Source organism: Pelophylax lessonae, assembly GCF_965119305.1.
Source record: "Pelophylax lessonae genome assembly, chromosome: 12".
Classification (NCBI taxonomy): Eukaryota; Metazoa; Chordata; class Amphibia; order Anura; family Ranidae; genus Pelophylax; species Pelophylax lessonae.
The window spans coordinates 114,788,616-114,806,262 of NC_138779.1; the positions used below are offsets into that span (position 1 = coordinate 114,788,616).

Genomic DNA, 17,647 nt, shown 5'->3' on the forward strand with positions numbered 1-17,647 from the left:
TACTTTACATTACCAGGCTGAACGGCTCTGACCTTCTTTTTGGTCTGTGGCTTTTTTGATATATTGCTCTCTTATATTATTTTTCTAACTTATCTATATTCCTTTGATAGATCTTTGCTTTGAATGCAAGCTCTCTGTTTAGATGTTTAGGAAGGACGTAGGAGGAAAAAGTCTCTGTTAACATGATAAGACCCCTTGGCCCTTACGAAGCGGAAGCGGAGAAGATACCGCGAAACATGTTGGGCAATGCCAATGCCAATAGGCAGCAACAGGGCAAGAAATCTACACATAGGCACTCCACTGTGTGTCCCTTTGTGGTAGTCATGATGAAAGTATTCCATTCCTTCATTTATCTGTGTTGTTTTTAGACGCCTTGTTGTTTGTGTCTTTATATATGAACTTTTTTAATGTGACCAAAAAAACTTGTATGATTTTTTTAACATAATGTAAGATTAAATCTTACTGGATGGGTCAAAAACACGATTCAACGCTGCGTCATAGCCTTTATGAAATTTATGACAGCTAGTTAACGCGTTAACGTTAAGCATGTCGCTAACTCGCTAATCGCTACGCTAAAGGGCTTACAGTTACAGCTGATAGCTCAAGCTGGTGTGATTTTGATATTTGTAAAAAATTGTAACTTACCTTGATATGTTTCTTCAAATTCGACGGTGAATTTTTGAAGGCCAGTATTTCACAACCTTTCGGGCGGCAGAGTAAGCACCTCATTCTATATGACTTGTCTTTCACACCGACATATGAGAACATCGACTCTAAGTAGGGCCAGGGGTGGTCTCCTTCATGAGCTTCCTCACTCTCACAGCCAGGCAGATCACTTGAAGTTGAAGGGCCAGGGGTGGAAGGTGGTGTTTTTGGTTCGTCCATCTTTTCAGCTGAGGCAGAATGAGCATGCGCAGTCTAATCACGGAATCCGCGGATTGATTTGATTCGCTTGATGATTGATGATGATGTGCCAGGCCAGCTTCACAATCACAAACCTTAACCTACAACGCTTAAAAAGTGAAAAATGCATCAAAAACTACTAACAAAGTGGCTGTGCTAAAAATGCTAATAAAGTACCTGCAAATGCAATTATATAATAATAATATATATTCTTCTTGTATTCAAAATCAGATTAATCGTCCACAGTATCAAAAATAAAGTGACATGTCTGTGCTAAATGCAGTGCAAATTATTCCCACAATGTAAATTTAATTCATATAAAATATATTATATGACAATACCACAATAAAATAAGTTGTGATTGTGAATAAGTTAGGTGCAAGATTAAGTGTGTAAACTAAACTTTATAACGAAAAGTCCATAACTGAATTCCAGTGTGCAATCTAAGAAGTGCTTGTCACTTGCTGTCAGATGCTTCCACCTTTCTTCTGTGATCTGCTCAAGTAAAGTGGTGGACTGGATAGCCTCTCTCAGTCTCACCTTAGGAGCAGCACTGGCACTGCACTGGTTCAAAAACCTGTCTATATATATTATTTTCATTATAAGAACTTGTCAGAACATGCTTCCACCACCTGTCCTGAGTCCTGACTCCTTCACACTAGTGCTCATTTGCTTTGCTCAAGTCAAGTGCCTGTGCCACTGCCAGTGGCCACTGCAGTGCGGGCACAGCCGCACAGGCAGAGGCAGGCCGCAGGAAGCACAGGCACCAGTCCACCTCACCCACACACACAACAACACTTATGGTCCAGGTGAGTCCATGGACCATGGATGATCGGATAAATAATCATCATAGCCATCACCGTCATCTTGGTTCAAAAAAGCCACCCAGCCGCCCATGACCCGGGCCGGCCCAGGCCGTGCCCGTGTGTGTGTGTATATTAATATAATATATATTTTTATATTGATTTGATTCTCAAATGGCACATTGCCATGGTAGCAGATGGCAAGGATTAGGCCCTCTCAGTCTCTCCACGGTCCACCTCACTCACCTCACCTCATAGAAGAAGAAGATGAGAGAGATGCCAAAGAAAATGCTCCGAGTCCTGCTCCCGCGTCACAACTCCTCTCAGACTCAGTAAGGGCCCTAAGGGGTGGAGTCTGAGTGACACATCACGTTTAGAGGCGGAGAGACCTCAAGCGGGAAGTGGCAGCACGGCTCCTCCAGTGCGGTCTCTTAACTTGATGATCATGATGACGACAGTGATTCCGCGGGCCGCGGCGCGAGCGAAGCTGTGGGATTGATTGAATTGAGTTGTGCTGCCTGCTACACGCTACTACCTACTACTACTACTACTAAATTGTGAGTCAGTATGTATATTTATTTCATTTTTATATATAAAAGAGGACCGGTATTGTTGAGCTGAGCACTACACTAGATCTCCTGGCTGTCACTTTGTCACATGTTGGGAAATCACAGTGGCTCGGCTCCAGAAATGGCGGGTGTCCCCGTCATCCTGCCAGGGCCGCCAAGAAGTTCATCACCTAAAGCAATCTTATCTTACACACTTCAACTTGTTGCACGCACCTGACCTGACCCTAAGTCACCTAACTTATTATTTCATAACTTATTTTATTGTGATTTTATTTTCATATTTTATTTTTATATGAATTGAATTTACTGTTACTACATTGTGGGAATAATTATTTTCAATGCATTTAGGCTTTAGCACTGTTGTTTTTTTGATACTGTGTGGACTCGAAGTGTGGGCAGGGCACACTGGGGGCAACGATGATATTATATCGATTGCACAGGCACTTTATTCGCACAGCCAAGTTGTGTTTGTTAGTAGTTTGTTTCTTGATGCACTTTAAGCGCTGCCGCTGTAGCACCTTTGTTTGTTTCATATTTTCTTTTTATTGGAAAGATTTGGTATAGCAGCTTTTATTATACACTGCCTTTATTTTCGTATGTGCTGATTTACAAATGAATGACATTATACACATTTTTTGGAGCTTTATGCAACCTGCCATCTACTGTTCTGGCAGTGGTAATTTTTTTAAAAGTAACGAGTAACGATGCAGCACAAAAAAAAAATATCGGAGTAGAAGTATCGAAATCATCGGAAAAATGTAGTGAAGTAAAAGTAGAAGTAGGAGAAAAAAATTCTACTTTAGGAAAGTACAGATACCGCATTTCGGTACTTAAGTACAGTACTTAAGTAGTTCTACTTCGTTACTATACATCTCTGTTTATATATACTGTGTGTATGTATATATATATATATATACATATTGATAATGCTGCCCTGTTTTATTACTTATCCATCATCAGCCTCCCCTTTGGTGTCAGGGTGTCTGGACTTAAGGGGGACATTGAGCTTCTATCTCTGAAACAAGAATACATAGATACTAATTTAAAGCCTTTGCTTGGGAACATAGTGATGCCTTTGTGCCATTCTGGGGATGCTTCCTTGTATAGTGGGTCTCCATACTTCCTTTTGGTTCACCATAACAAGCACTTTCTATTTCTTATTTTGCAAGTCAGTGCACTGACCGGAATCCCATTGAACATCTTCTTAGTGCTACATGGTATTTTCCTCTGATGGCTTAATTATTCTTACAAGATTTGTCTTCCAGGACACAGCCTGTGATTACCAGTCTCAGCTGTGCATGTTTTCCTATGAGATTGTGTAAGGGGGAAGGCCTATTCCCTCCACTCAGGTTGCACATTACAATCAGCTCCCTTTTCTATGTTGTGCAGTGTTTGACATCAGATCCCAGATTTCTGCCTCTGGAAGCTCAGAAATGCTGTGTAAATTCTGCTGCCTCATTCCTCTTCTGTATGCATGAGTCACTTCTGACAGCTTATGCTGACTCTAAGTAATAGAGGGGGCTGGGGTTAGGGGTCTCCAGCACAGGCTGGGGAGTCTGAGACTGGACAGTCTCAGTTGTGCACAGAGGCGTAACTAGAACCTTCAGGGCCCTGGTGCAAAAAACCATGAAGGGCCCCCCCGGACCCCTGGCCGAGGCCCCTACCTTGAAGCCTGGGGCTCTTCCCACTGATCCTGGGGCCCTTTACTCTGGTTGTGGGGCCCTTTATGATGGTCCCGCAGCGGGACCCTTTCACAAGTTCTGCAGTGGGCCAACTTCCTGCCATCTTGGGGCCTCCCCACGGTGGTGGGATGCCAGGGCCCGGTCGCAAGTGTGACCTTTGCGATTCTGGGATTTCACCCACTGGTATTAGTCGTTTTTAGGCTCCATGTACACGGGACGCTGGAAATGGCCGTTTAGGAGCAGTTGGGCGTTTTTTTCAGAAGCCCCTGAACCCATCTACATTTTATCTTATCTGTCCATGTATACCAGGTCGTTTACAGTCATTTGCAGGCAGTTGCGTTCAGGGACTGTTTTTAGAACGCAATTATTTGCGTTCGAACGTGTGTTTCCCGGCGTTTCAAACGCACAAACGCGTCCGAACGCGTCTGAACGCGTCCGAACGCGTCCGAACGCGATGACCCACGTTTAGCGTTCGAGTTTTTCCATTTTAAAGGGGAATAATTTTTTTGACCTCTAGGAACGCTTCTAAACGCAAACGCTGCTTAACGCCCGCTAAACACAGGTACAAACGCGACCGAACGGACGTTTCAAACGTCCTAAAAATTCCAGCATTCAAAGGGACTTTTAACAACGTCCCGTGTACATGGAGCCTTATTTTTTGGTATATTTTAATTGTATTATTTTTTATCATTTTATTTTATTTTTTCACAATGTTACTAATTATGACTCTGTCCATTCAGAAAGGGAAGGAGCTGGTAAATTACATATTTACTGACCCCTTCCTGGTTCTCTATTGTGACACATCCCTGCAGGGAGGGAAGGGAACACAGTGGGGGGCAGCACAGTAGGGGGGGAGCACACAGGGGCCCAGAGACAGCAGAACACAAGTGAACTGGATAGGAGGAGTGGCGGGGGCAGCATACAGAGAAACCAATCTCCTCCATTTTCCTCCTGCAGCTACAGGAGGAAAAGGAGGACAGTGATTTCTCTACATGGTTCCCCCACTGCCCCTCCTCTCCAGGTGTACAGGGGAGCCGCACAGGCCCCCTGGAGCATGGGGCCCGGTTGAAATTGCAACCCCTGTAGTTAAGCCCCTGGTTGTGCATGTTTCCCTATGAGATTGTGTAGACAAGGATGTATATTCCCTCCACTCAGGTCTCACATAGCACTCAGTTCCCTGCTCTATGCTATACAGGGATTGACATCAGATCCCAAGTCCGTGTCTCCGGAAGTTCAGAGATGCTGTGTAAATGATGGAATTTAAACCGCTTTAAAGAAGAGAGAGCAACAGATAAACATGTACATCTTATGTAGGAGGATTTGTTTAATCTCTGTGTATTACCTGAGGCTAGACACTTCAGTGAGTATATGCAAGAGTTATATATGCACAACCATTTTAAGCCTTAGTGACTGTTTTACTCACTTTTTTGGTGGAGTGTTTTTTTTTTCCACTTGTTATCTTGATGGATTGCTGATTGGCTCTCCCATCTCCCTGGCAGGGGCCCATTACTCCTTCAGTGAGTTGCAGTGGTCTTTCATATCTTGCTCTGGAACAGCAGGTTGTTTCTCAGTCTTCCCCTTAGTTGTGACAGTTCCTCTTCCTTTACAGATGTTTTCTTCCCATCCAGTTAGATTCGGGAGCTGATTCCTTCATATACATCTGACATGTGACACTCCTAAAATTTCTTTAGGTTTGTCAGTAAATGTTGCCCACTCTTCAGCTGGACTGCTTATGGATGTCCCTACTGTAAATTAATTCTGAATTTCTAAAAAAAGATTCTCGTGCTTACCGTAAGATCTTTTTCTTTATGCCCACGGAGGGACACAGGTTCCATCCCTCTATGGTATAAGCCCTATGTACTGCTTGCATACAAAACTGAGACATGCTAGTAAGGGTGTGCTTTTTTGCCAGTGTAGCTGTGGCTAACAAATTAAACCTCACCCGCATAATCTACTGTCTGTCAGAATAAACATTGGAAAATTAGGAAACTTATTGTGTAGCTCTGTGCACTGACAAGGAGATGCTTCCACCACCTAAAATAACATAGACTATCATTAATACTATATTAAAAACTGAAAAATAAATGAAATAGTAGATTTTTTTTTTTTTTTTACAGCAAATCTGTAGTCTTACACAGATTTCATAAGCACTATATATTTCTATATTGTACTCACATATCTGAATAATGTTAACAATGCATTAACTTGATGTAATTCCAGGAACCACATGGCTTCAAGAAATCCTGAGCCTTATTTACAGCAATGGAGATCCAACACCAGTGAAAACAAAATTTAGCTGGGACCGTGTACCATGGATTGAGCAGTATTCAGGCAGAAGGCAAATTGAGAACAGGCCATCTCCTCGACTTATCACAACTCATTTACCTATACATTTATTTCCACAGTCATTTCAAAAGTCTAAGGCCAAGGTAAGTGGCAACCACACTGAGATACATTTGAACTATAGACTGATTTATACAGTATGTAACAAAAACAAATCTTTAGTATCCTTTCCACAATATAGGATAAATGAAGCTGAGCTCACTGACTTTCATACATATAATTGGAGGTGATAGTGGAGCTGGGAACAGAGCTGCTCTGCATGGGATTCTCATTTAGGCTTCATGTACACGGGCATTTGAAAAGCTCTCCTGAATGCTGGAACTTGACAGCTAGTAATTGACAATTGAAAACATCAGTTTTGCCATGTTTACATGCCGCGTTTATGCGTGTTTACGTTTAGAAGCGTTTTTACATTGTAAAATGGTCAGAAATGTATTCCCTTTGAAAACACCTATACACAAAATGTTTATAAACAGGAGTTACCGCATTTAGATGCGATTGCACGCTGTTACAAGCATTTGGCGTTTCAAATGCCAATAAACTTCCGTCTGAATGCATTTTTTTTTGCTTTAAAAAAAATGCCACTAAACTCAACTGCCTCTAAACGACTATGAACGTCGCCTAACTCCTATGAATTATATCAATTCATTCATCCCTTGGTGCACAGATCCAATACCAGTATAAGTCTTGTGCCTAACAGCAAAGCATATTCTCTGTAATAGACATATAGCATCCTCTAGTGTAGAGTGCCAGGATGTACATAGGTTTTTATTCTGTAGTGTAGGTAAAATGTTTGGCTTGGCTTGGCTTGGCTGGCAGCCAAGCCTGTGATGAATCTGGGTCAGGGTAAGTGACTCGGGTAGGCTGGATGGCTCATGAGGCAGCAGCTCTGGTACCTTTCCCCAGTTGCTGGGACTTTTGAGAAACTTCCAGAAGAATGGGAGGCAGGCTAGGAGCTGTCTGGAGTATTGATGAGGGTCCCAGCAAATTCTGGCCAAATAGACTGCCAAGGGGAGGGCACCTCTTAAATCCTCTGAGTCAGCCCAGCAGGGGCAATGTGGTGTCAGGTGGAAAATTGGAGATGGAGGGCTGAGGAGGCTGTCGGAGGCCCTTGAGGGTGCCCCCTAGTCTGGGTGGAGTGACCTCAGACCTGGGGCTTGGGTGCTGGAGGGATCCTCTACAACACATGGAGGAGTCCTGTCCTTGATACACGGGAGCAGATGGGAGGTCAGCGGGAGAGAGTCAGCAAGTCCGGGAGATCTCAAGGGAGAAGTCAGCAAAGAGGGCTGGTGAGTGTGACAGTCTAGAAGGACTGTAGAAAGTAGCCAGGAGGGCTAGTGGAAGGGGCAGCTGCATCCAGGTGGGCTGGCAGTGCCTAAAAAGGGTGTACTGGGATCAGTAGCCACAGGGATGGAAGCTGGACACTGACTTTTCCACACAACTAAGGGGCCCGCAACCCCTGACTGTAAAGCGCTTTTGCTTGATCTGGCTGAGTGCCTTGCCAGATCCATCAAACAATGTTCTAGCTGGGTCTGTGTAATTTTTTTTCTACAAGCAAGTGATGTGCTAGAGGAGCCAGAGGAATGTATAAAGACTGTGTATATAGTGGAAGTGTTCCTGAAGAAGTTTGTTCAAGTCAAGTGGGCATCCCATAAGTATCACATTCCCATTTAAGTTTATTAACCCCTAAATAAAAAAACAAAATAGGACGGAACCATCCCAGCACCCCAATTATGTGCTTCTGTCAGTATACAGCTTCCTCCAGTCTGGACATAGATACCAGATATTAAAACTAACCTTTCAAGACTAGCCAACAATAGCCAAGATGAGAACTGGAACCATTTATTGACAACTCACAAATAATATATACACTCCACAATCAGGTGAGGCTGATCACATTAATGTATGCAAAGTAAATTGTATACAGAAATATAATTAACATAACCAAGAAACAGCCTCTAGCAACTTATAGCTGACAGTGATATCATTAACTTGAACTAATTAACTAGTAACCCTGAACCAGCCTAGGCGGAGTGCACAGAATAATAGCAGACAGACAAACAATAGGTGACCCAATTAACCATGGAATCCACATCCACATGGCAACGATCTACAACAGGCTATGAGGCAATGTTCATGCAATGTCCCAGTATTCTGATTATTTTAACATTTGCCATGAGTCTCACAGTGTAAAGCAGTCATTGCTGGTGATGAGGCATGAGGCCTCCCAAAGAGTAGTGTTCCCTTAAAATCCAAGGTCAGGCCCATAGTCAGTGGGTAAGAGGCTAACTCCTAGTCCTCTCCCAAAGTATCTGTCCCAGATGAGTCTTTTGCATTTCTCCTCCATCAAAAGTCGACTAACAGGTTCCCAGACCTCCACAACATGCGTTAGTCAGGCAGAGTGAACTCACACATAGTCAGTCCGCATGATCTCCATTTATGGCTGCAGGGAATATTTGTTATCAGTAGGTGTGGAGCAGAGGTTGCTGACTCTGTCTGGCTGCCAGTGCTTCAGCTGGTTGTAGAAGCTTCACTACATCAGCTTGTCACTGGCGAGAGGGGCCGACTGCCTGGGCTCCCTGGATTTCTGCAGTTGTTGCCGGTGCTGGGCAGAGGTTAATAGCTCTCTGCCCTGTTGCCAGCACTTTTGCTGGGGACCCCACATAATACCCTCTGGCTAACTGTTGGGGAGGGAGTTGGGCTTCCTCCATGCCCAGAATGTGGTACTGTTGCTAGGGAGTAGTCACCACTTTCTCATCCTGGGCCTCCAGAACTGCCACATGTGTGGGGCAGAGGTCTTGGACCATCTGTCTAGTTGCCCACGCTTCAGCTGGAGAAGTTTGTTGTAACTCCGCAGATGCTGCTGTTGGAAAATCCCATGTGCCTTTCAGTGGTGTGGGAGAAAGGCCGGCTGCCTCTTCTCTCAGAAGGGCTGAAGCTGCTGTTGGGGCTGGGCAGAGCTCAGTGATTATCTTCCCTGTTGCTAGCTGTCCTGCTGGGAAGTAAATTGAAAAATCCGTGGCCTTACACACATCCTACAGGGTCACCGATTGTTGCAGGCAGAGGTCAGCAGCGCTCTGCCTTGATGCCAGCTCCTGTGCTGGAGGTTCACTGGGTTGGTTCTCCTCAGCAGAAAAGTCTATTAAATCCCCAGTCTCTGGAACTAGTGTCTGGGGAAAGAGGTTCACCATCTCCTGTCCCTGGGACCCAGAAGATGCTACTGGTGCTGGGCAGAGGCTAGCAGAACTCTGCCCTGTTGTCGGAACTTCAGTTGGAACCTCAGTAAATGTTACATCCTCTGATGAAATATCAATTAACTCCATGTTTTCTGTAATCTGTGGCCGGGGAGGGAATATGACCTCCTCTTCTCCCGAATCTTTGAACTGCTGCTGGGGAGTGACTGCTAGATTCTCACCCTGGGCCTCCGGGACAGCCACAGGCATGGGGCAGAGGTCTTGGACCCTCTGGCTGGTTGTCTATGCTTCAGCTTTGGGGACAGCAATCTTCGGAGCTTCAGCGGCTGATCCTGGGGCATGCTGCTGAACATGTTCTAGCAGTTCCCTGTATGCCCTTTCCAGGTGCTGTTCATTTTTTAGCAAATATTCCAGATCAGGTTTAAGCTCTGAAACCCCCTGCAAGACCGAATATAGCCTCTCTACATTCTTAGCCCTCAAGGGTAGGTTCCCCTTCATTGCAAAACACAAAAACATCTCCCTCACAGTAATTCAGGGCCGCCAAAGTCATATCCCTCCAGAGAGCATTCTGTTGTCTTTCCGAAATATTCCTGCTCTGCATGCCATTGCAGAGCCCAATATAGATTGTCCAGGTCGAACTCCTGCTGGACCAGCCTGCCCAACTTTGACACCCATTGCTCCTGGGGCCGCTCTCCCAGGAATGCCATCCGCAACTCCCGTTGAGCACTGGCCCATTGCGGTTGGAAAGCACTTGCCCTGATATATACCAGCAACCTGGTGGGCTCCTGTCCAGAGCTCCACCTGAATCCACTGCCTGAGCTCCAGGTATTGATCTGCACACAGAGTCCTGGAGTATGCTGAAATTGCAATCTGCAGCACCCCCTCGAACTCTGATGCCAGGTCCATATCTCTGCTGGGGCGACCAAAGACTGCTATCCTGATCTTGGATTTCGGTGGAGGTTTGGATGTCCCAGACTGCAGGAAGCATCCCACCACTTGCCACTAAATGTGACGGAACCATCCTAGCACCCCACTTTTGTGCTTCTGTCGGTATACCGCTCCCTCCAATCTGTACATAGATACCAGATACAGTATTATAGCTGACCATTCAAGACTAGCCAATAATAGCTTAGATAAGAACTGGAACTGTTTATTGAAAACTCACACAGAATATATACACTACACAATCAGGTGAGGCTGATCAAATTATTGAATGCAAAGGAAATTGTATGCAGAAATATAATTAACATAACTAAGAAAAGCCAACATAAACTATGTTAATTCACCTCTGGCTACTAATAGCTGACAGTGATATAATTAACTTGAACTATTTAACTGGTCACCTAAACCAGCCTAGGTGGAGTGCACAGAATCCTAGCAGACAGACAAACAATAGGTGACCCATTTGACCATGAAATCCTTATCTAAGCAATGATTTGATTAATTAGGAGTAACAGACTTCATGGCAACGGTCTACAACAGGCTATAAGACAAAGCTCATACAATGTTCCAGTAGTCTCATTATATTAACATCTGCTTTGAGTCTCACAATGTAAAGCAGTTATTGCTGGTGATGGGGCAGCTTGGCCCTAAACAGGGATCCCGGTCCAGGATTTCCAGAGTCTGTATGTTTCGGGGAGACATGAACTTGATATAAGACCACTCTAATTGTCCCCCAGGCATCCACCTCCCAAAGAGTAGTGTTCCCTTAAAAGCCAAGACCAATAGTCAGTTGGTAAGAGGCTTAATCCTAGTCCTCTTCAAAAGTTTCTGTCCCGGGTGAGTCTGTCACACAAACCAAAGCTGCTGGACTGTTTCCTGCCTCAAGTGAGCCTGTGGAAATTTGGTGTGCCTGGCTGTGCAGGGTCGGGGATCCCATTCAACAGAGGCTCCTATGGGGGATGGGCTACAGACATAAAAGGCACAATGACTACAGATAAGATAATACTTTGTAGTTAAAGTGGTTGTAAAGGCTGAAGGTTTTTTACCTTTATGCATTCTATGCATGAAGGTCAAAAACCTTCCATATGCTACTCCCCCCCCCCCCACAGCCCCTCCTAATGCCTACCCAAGTCACCCCTCGATCCAGTGATGTGCACGAGAGTCTCGGCTGTCCCGGGTGTCTCTCTCTTCATGTGCTGTCAATCACAGTCAGTGAGCCAGTGAAGAGAGAACAGGGTGGGACCAAGCCACAGCTCTAAGTGTCTTATGGACTCATAGAGCGGGTCTTAGGAGTGGGCACGCACCACTGCCCCCATAGCAAACGGCTTGCTATTGAGGGCACTGATCAAAGGGGAGGGTCCAGGAGCACCGACAGGGGACACAAAAGGAGGCTGATTGGGGCTGCTCTGTGTTAAGAAACACTTAGGCTAGTTCACACTGCTGCCATACGGTTCTTAGTGCGATTATGTAGTGGTTTAAATGTAACTTAGATGCAGCTTTGATAAGGTATGCATATTTTTCTTTCTTTGGGGCCAAAATCTCACTGGAATCGCGCCAAAGTAGTACAGAAACCTTTTCCAAAATCACTCAGTGTTGAGATGACTTGTTGTGAATGGGCACCATTGAGAACAATGTGATTTCCATTGTCATGCAATTCTGTGTGACTTAGGTCGCATCTGAAATTGCACTAATGTGAACCAGGCCTTACAGTTTAAACTGTTACAGCCACAGGCTTCAGCTTCTTCTGTGCTGCTTCACCAAAAAAAGAAAGTGCGCACTAACAATTTTAGTCAAACTAATGTTATCCCCCTCCTTGGGACTTCACATCCCATAATTCTTAGCCCTGTTGCATAAGTATGCCCATGCTAGCTATTATCAGTCACTTGGAGGAGGAGCAGAGGTATCTTATTTATGTGTATGGTGTTCTCTGGTTGCCTGCGCATGTCAGGGTAGGCAGGGCCGGATTAAGAGCATCATGGGCTTGGTGCTGAGGATTTTGAAGGGCCTTAAGGGCTGTGCCTTGGCATGCACCCAGAGGAGGAAGGGTGCAGCTATGCATGCCTAATTCAACATGGGATGCTGTCTCTGAAGCCCATAAACACATCCATGCATCGGCACCTGTCCCTCCTTGTCCGGCCTTCGTGCTGTGTGGGGAGGTTCTGAGGGAGCTGCCTGGGGAAGCGAGCATAGAAGCCAGACTTCTGTGTTTACAAGTGACAGAAGAGCGGTAACAGTGAATATGGCCAACCCGGGGCCTATATAAAGGTAGGGGCCTGGAGCTGCAGCTCCAATAGCCCCTACGTTAATCTGGCCCTGAGGGTAGGTAGTGTCCTGATGTTGGCCTGTAGTAACTTCATAGAGCATGCACAAATGGGTGGATCCATAGGACCCTGCAAGGAAATGGAACCACTTAAAAACAAGGGAATAGGGTGACTGAAAGGAAGCGTAACTTCATGTTTTCTGCCACGATAGATAGATAGATAGATAGATAGATAGATAGATAGATAGATAGATAGATAGATAGATAGATAGATAGATAGATAGATAGATAGATAGATAGATAGATAGATAGATAGATAGATAGATAGATAGATAGATAGATAGATAGATAGATAGATAGATAGATAGATAGATAGATAGATAGATAGATAGATAGATAGATAGATAGATAGATAGATAGATAGATACAACTTTATTGTCATTGCATAGTACAGGTACACAGCAACGAAATGCCGTTTAGCATCTACTAGAAATGCAAAATGTAGCAGTCGTACAAGAGTGCAGATAACCATCTAGCATATTTACAAATTAAAAAATATATATACATACATACATACATATATACATATATATATACACATATACATATATATATATACATATATATATATACACACATACACACATACATATACACATACATACATACACATACGCATACACTACATACACAGATGAGTGTGAAATGTTGGGCAGAATGTACCGTAATGATAAAGATACATACAAATATAAATAGTGCAGATGTACTGAGAAGTGAAAAGATATACTATGTAGTATGTACACGTATAGTACAGAGGGCATACACAGTCTTTTGTTTGTGTTTGTTTTGTAGGGATTAACGGTGTAGTGTTGAGTTCAGTAGTATGATGGTGGATGGAAAAAAACTGTCCCTGAACCTGCTGGTTCTGGTGCGCAAGTTTCTGTATCTCCTTCGTGATGGAAGGAGGTTAAACAGTTTATGACTGGGATGCGAAGGGTCCTTGATGATGTTGTGAGCTCTGCGCAGACATCTACTGTGGTGAAGGTGCTCAATGGCAGGTAGTTGAGTGCCAGTGATGCGTTGAGCGGTTTTGACCACCCTTTGCAATGCTTTACGTTCACACACAGTGGAGCTTCCGTACCATACAGTGATGGAGTAGGTCAGGATGCTCTCAATGATGCAGCGGTAGAAGCTCGTTAAAATCCCTGGGGATAGGTTTCTATTGAGCCAAACTGGTCTAAATAAACTATGTTCTTTACTATGGTATGTGCATGTGTTCATTGCTGTATAAACTGTATGTAGCAGAGGAAGGACCCTTCTTTGACCCCCAGGGGTGCAAGGCTCCTCACAGGGGTAAGGCACACTCAGGTCCACCTAAAGAAAGACGAGGTGGATCCTGTTTTTTGTGGTCAGCCAAAGCAGACCAATAGATATTAGGTCAGGGGCTCTGCTGAAGAGAGACCCCCCAAGGCAAGGGAGTAAGGAACGTAATAGCCAAAAACATCCTTCCCCTAGACTTCAAGCTAGATCCAAATACACACACCCTTCATCCTTAGTGAAGAATAAAAACAAAAAAATAAGTCTAGGGGATACAATAAGGCTGACACACTTGCGATCATTTCACTGGTGAGAACTTGCTAGAGGCGATATCACTATGGAATGCACAGAACTTGCTTTCATGTTTTGTACCATCACCAGCTGATGGTTAACCTATTTCATTTATAGTGTAGGTTTGCCTGCAAAGTGTAAGGGTCCTTTCACACAAGCGTTTTGTTTGGTGGACTCCGCTTTGTTCAGCGGAGGATCGATCCGCTGAGCAGGTGAATGACAGGTCTGTCACTGCTCACTGTGCTGACACAGACCTGTCAGAGTCCCGCTCTCCTCTATGGGGAGATCGGATGAAAACTAACCACCTGTTCGTTTTCATCCGATCCCATCCAATCCGATCCTCCAGATAGATGGAAAATAGGGTCACCATCCGTCTGGACTTGGCGGACAGGATCTGATCGGATAGAGGCAGGTGTAAGTGGAACATGTCACCACTGACATATGCCATTCCTTAGGGGCGAATGGAGAGCCTGATCAGGTCCACCTGAAAAACTGACAGGCGGACCTGATCGGAAAGCCCGTGTGAAAGGGCCTAAATGTTATAACTTTGTAATAACTTTAGATATTGCTTTCCTGCCTTAGGTGATCTATACCATACGCAACCCTAAAGATGTGTGTGTATCTCTGTATTACTTCTCCTTGTATGCACAATTCATGGAAGGCAAGGAAGATTTCAAGGATTTCATCTCTCTTTTTCTCAGCAATGATGGTAAGAATGGCATCTTAAATGCTATCTGTAGCTTATTTTCAGTGAGCATATATTTTAAGTTATTATAGTAACTTTTGGTGTAAATTTTACATTTTATATGCTTACTAATCTGTATTTCGTTTTGTGTATTAAAGCCCAACTTCAGCCACTATGATCTGTATATTCTGTACAACATTCTAATAACACTATTTCTTCCTCCAGATGCCATCCATTCTGTTTTCTACATTTGGTTTATGAATTTCACAAATTTCTGTAACCTCTAATAAGTTCAAACTATCAAAACTTCTTGCAGATAAAAGAGGAAAATGTTCCCCCTCTGTGCATTTTATAGTTAAATATGTGGGTCAGATCCCCAAATGGGATGCCAAAAAGGGAGCACTTCCCTGGTACCCTAGAGGCAAGATAACACCTCCAAAGGAAATGTTTATGTTGAAATAAAAAGGAGGTAGAGAGAGTGAAAGTCCCAGATACCACAGCAGATCACTTACAGATCCAGGACAAAATCCAGCTTCACAGTGTCAGAATCTTCAAGACAAACTGGAAACATTGTAAAAAAAGGGGGTGAATATTGCGCTCAACAATATTACTCACAATAAGGTGCTAATGTGCATAATATAATAACCAATATAAATGTAAAAGCCGATATAAGTCTTAAATTGCTAAAACCATTAGTCCCCGTTCACACTAAGGCGACCTGTGAGGCGACCTGGTCGCCTCACAGGTCGCCGTAGGTCGACTTCCATAGGGAAGCTGTGGACCCGTTCTAATAGGAGCGACACAAGTCGCTCCGACTTAGAAAAAGGGTCCGGAGCTTCTTTGGGGCGACCCGGAGGCGACCGCCATAGACTTCAATGTTATGAAGTCCGTGGTGGCCGCAGCGAGGTCACGGCGCGCTGCTCGCACCGCGACCTCGGAGGTCGCCCCCCCCCCAAGTCGGATCGCCCCTATGTGAACGGGGCCTTAATAGCATGAACTATAACAATGGATAAAAGCAAAAGTCCAGCTAATAAATAAATAAATAAATAAATAAATAGATAAAGTCCTTAAAGTGCTCAATTCAAAGTGATAAATATTCTCAGCAATGTGAACAACGTGGACTTGGTGGGAATGATGGAAAGCCTTCACCTCAAAACCTTCACCCAGTGCTGTGATTAGGTACTTCTTACCAGAGGGATATGACCCCTTAATTACAGGGGGTCATAATTAGCATTGATATCCATAAAGGTTCCAAGCCATCTTTATCACTGTCCTCTCATCAGCAAAGAAACATGACCAAGTACTTATAGAAAACTCCGGTTGTACGGACATCCAAAATGCAAAATAGAAAGGAGACTCCAATAGTGTAATATGCCAATATAACGAAGGTTTAATGTTAAAATTGCACTTACTCAATTACACTTGAAATTCCGCCTTCTAATACAAATACAACAATCGATGGGTTTGGTGGATGGAACGCCGCTCCACGCCAGCGTCCCGCCAGCCCGGATCCCCTGATGACGTCAGCACGGCCTGACGAAACGTGCATCGGGAGCGTGAGACCGTAGAGTTCCGGGTTGGCGGGACGCTGGCGTGGAGCGGCGTTCCATCCACCAAACCCATCGATTGTTGTATTTGTATTAGAAGGCGGAATTTCAAGTGTAATTGAGTAAGTGCAATTTTAACATTAAACCTTCGTTATATTGGCATATTACACTATTGGAGTCTCCTTTCTATTTTGCATTTTGGATGTCCCTACAACCGGAGTTTTTCTATAAGTACCTGGCCATGTTTCTTTGCTGATGAGAGGACAGTGATAAAGATGGCTTGGAACCTTTATGGATATCAATGCTGATTATGACCCCCTGTAATTAAGGGGTCATATCCCTCTGGTAAGAAGTACCTAATCAGAGCACTGGGTGAAGGTTTTGAGGTGAAGGCTTTCCATCATTCCCACCAAGTCCATGTTGTTCACATTGCTGAGAATATTTATCACTTTGAATTGAGCACTTTAAGGACTTTATCTATTTATTTATTTATTTATTTATATATTAGCTGGTCTTTTGCTTTTATCCATTGTTGTAGTTCATGCTATTAATGGTTTTAGCAATTTAAGATTTATATCGGCTTTTACATTTATATTGGTTATTATATTATGCACATTAGCACCTTATTGTGAGTAATATTGTTGAGCGCAATATTCACCTCCTTTTTTTACATTTATCACGTTTTACACGTTTTTTGTTGCTGCTCGCAGTGTGGAAGAGATTCCCATAATCGCACACTCACTAAATTGTTATTAAGTTTATTTAGCACTTAGTGCAATATTGTTAAATATTATCCACTTTGCGCAGTTCATTTTGGATATTTCACCATTTTTCCTAAACCGGAAACATTGCAAGCACGTTTTCAGATTGCAGTGAGTCCTCCAAACAAGTCACCAGACCCTTCTGAGAGACCAGCCTTCTTCCTGACCCTCTCTAGCAAAGGGTGCTTCCTGGATTTTCTCACCTCGGCACCGCTTACTCTACACTGGGCAGGACAGCCTCAGGACCACCTCAGCATACATAGGCCCCAAATCTGCTTTTGGGCCTAATCACAGAGCTCCCTCCAGCAGCACCTCCTCAGGCCTAAAGCCTGAGGTAAGAGAGTGAGCAA

The 17,647-nt window shown here is 44.0% G+C and overlaps 1 protein-coding gene across 1 annotated transcript in view; it reads left to right on the forward strand.

The window, feature by feature from the left end:
- LOC309567750 (sulfotransferase 2B1-like) overlaps positions 1 to 17,647 on the forward strand; it is a 98,738-nt gene that overhangs the window by 56,030 nt on the left and 25,061 nt on the right. Inside the window, exons 3-4 of the mRNA XM_082273196.1 lie at positions 6,178 to 6,386; positions 14,887 to 15,013. Of these exons, the coding sequence (XP_082129322.1) occupies positions 6,178 to 6,386; positions 14,887 to 15,013 (336 nt within the window). The remainder of the gene's footprint in view (positions 1 to 6,177; positions 6,387 to 14,886; positions 15,014 to 17,647) is intronic.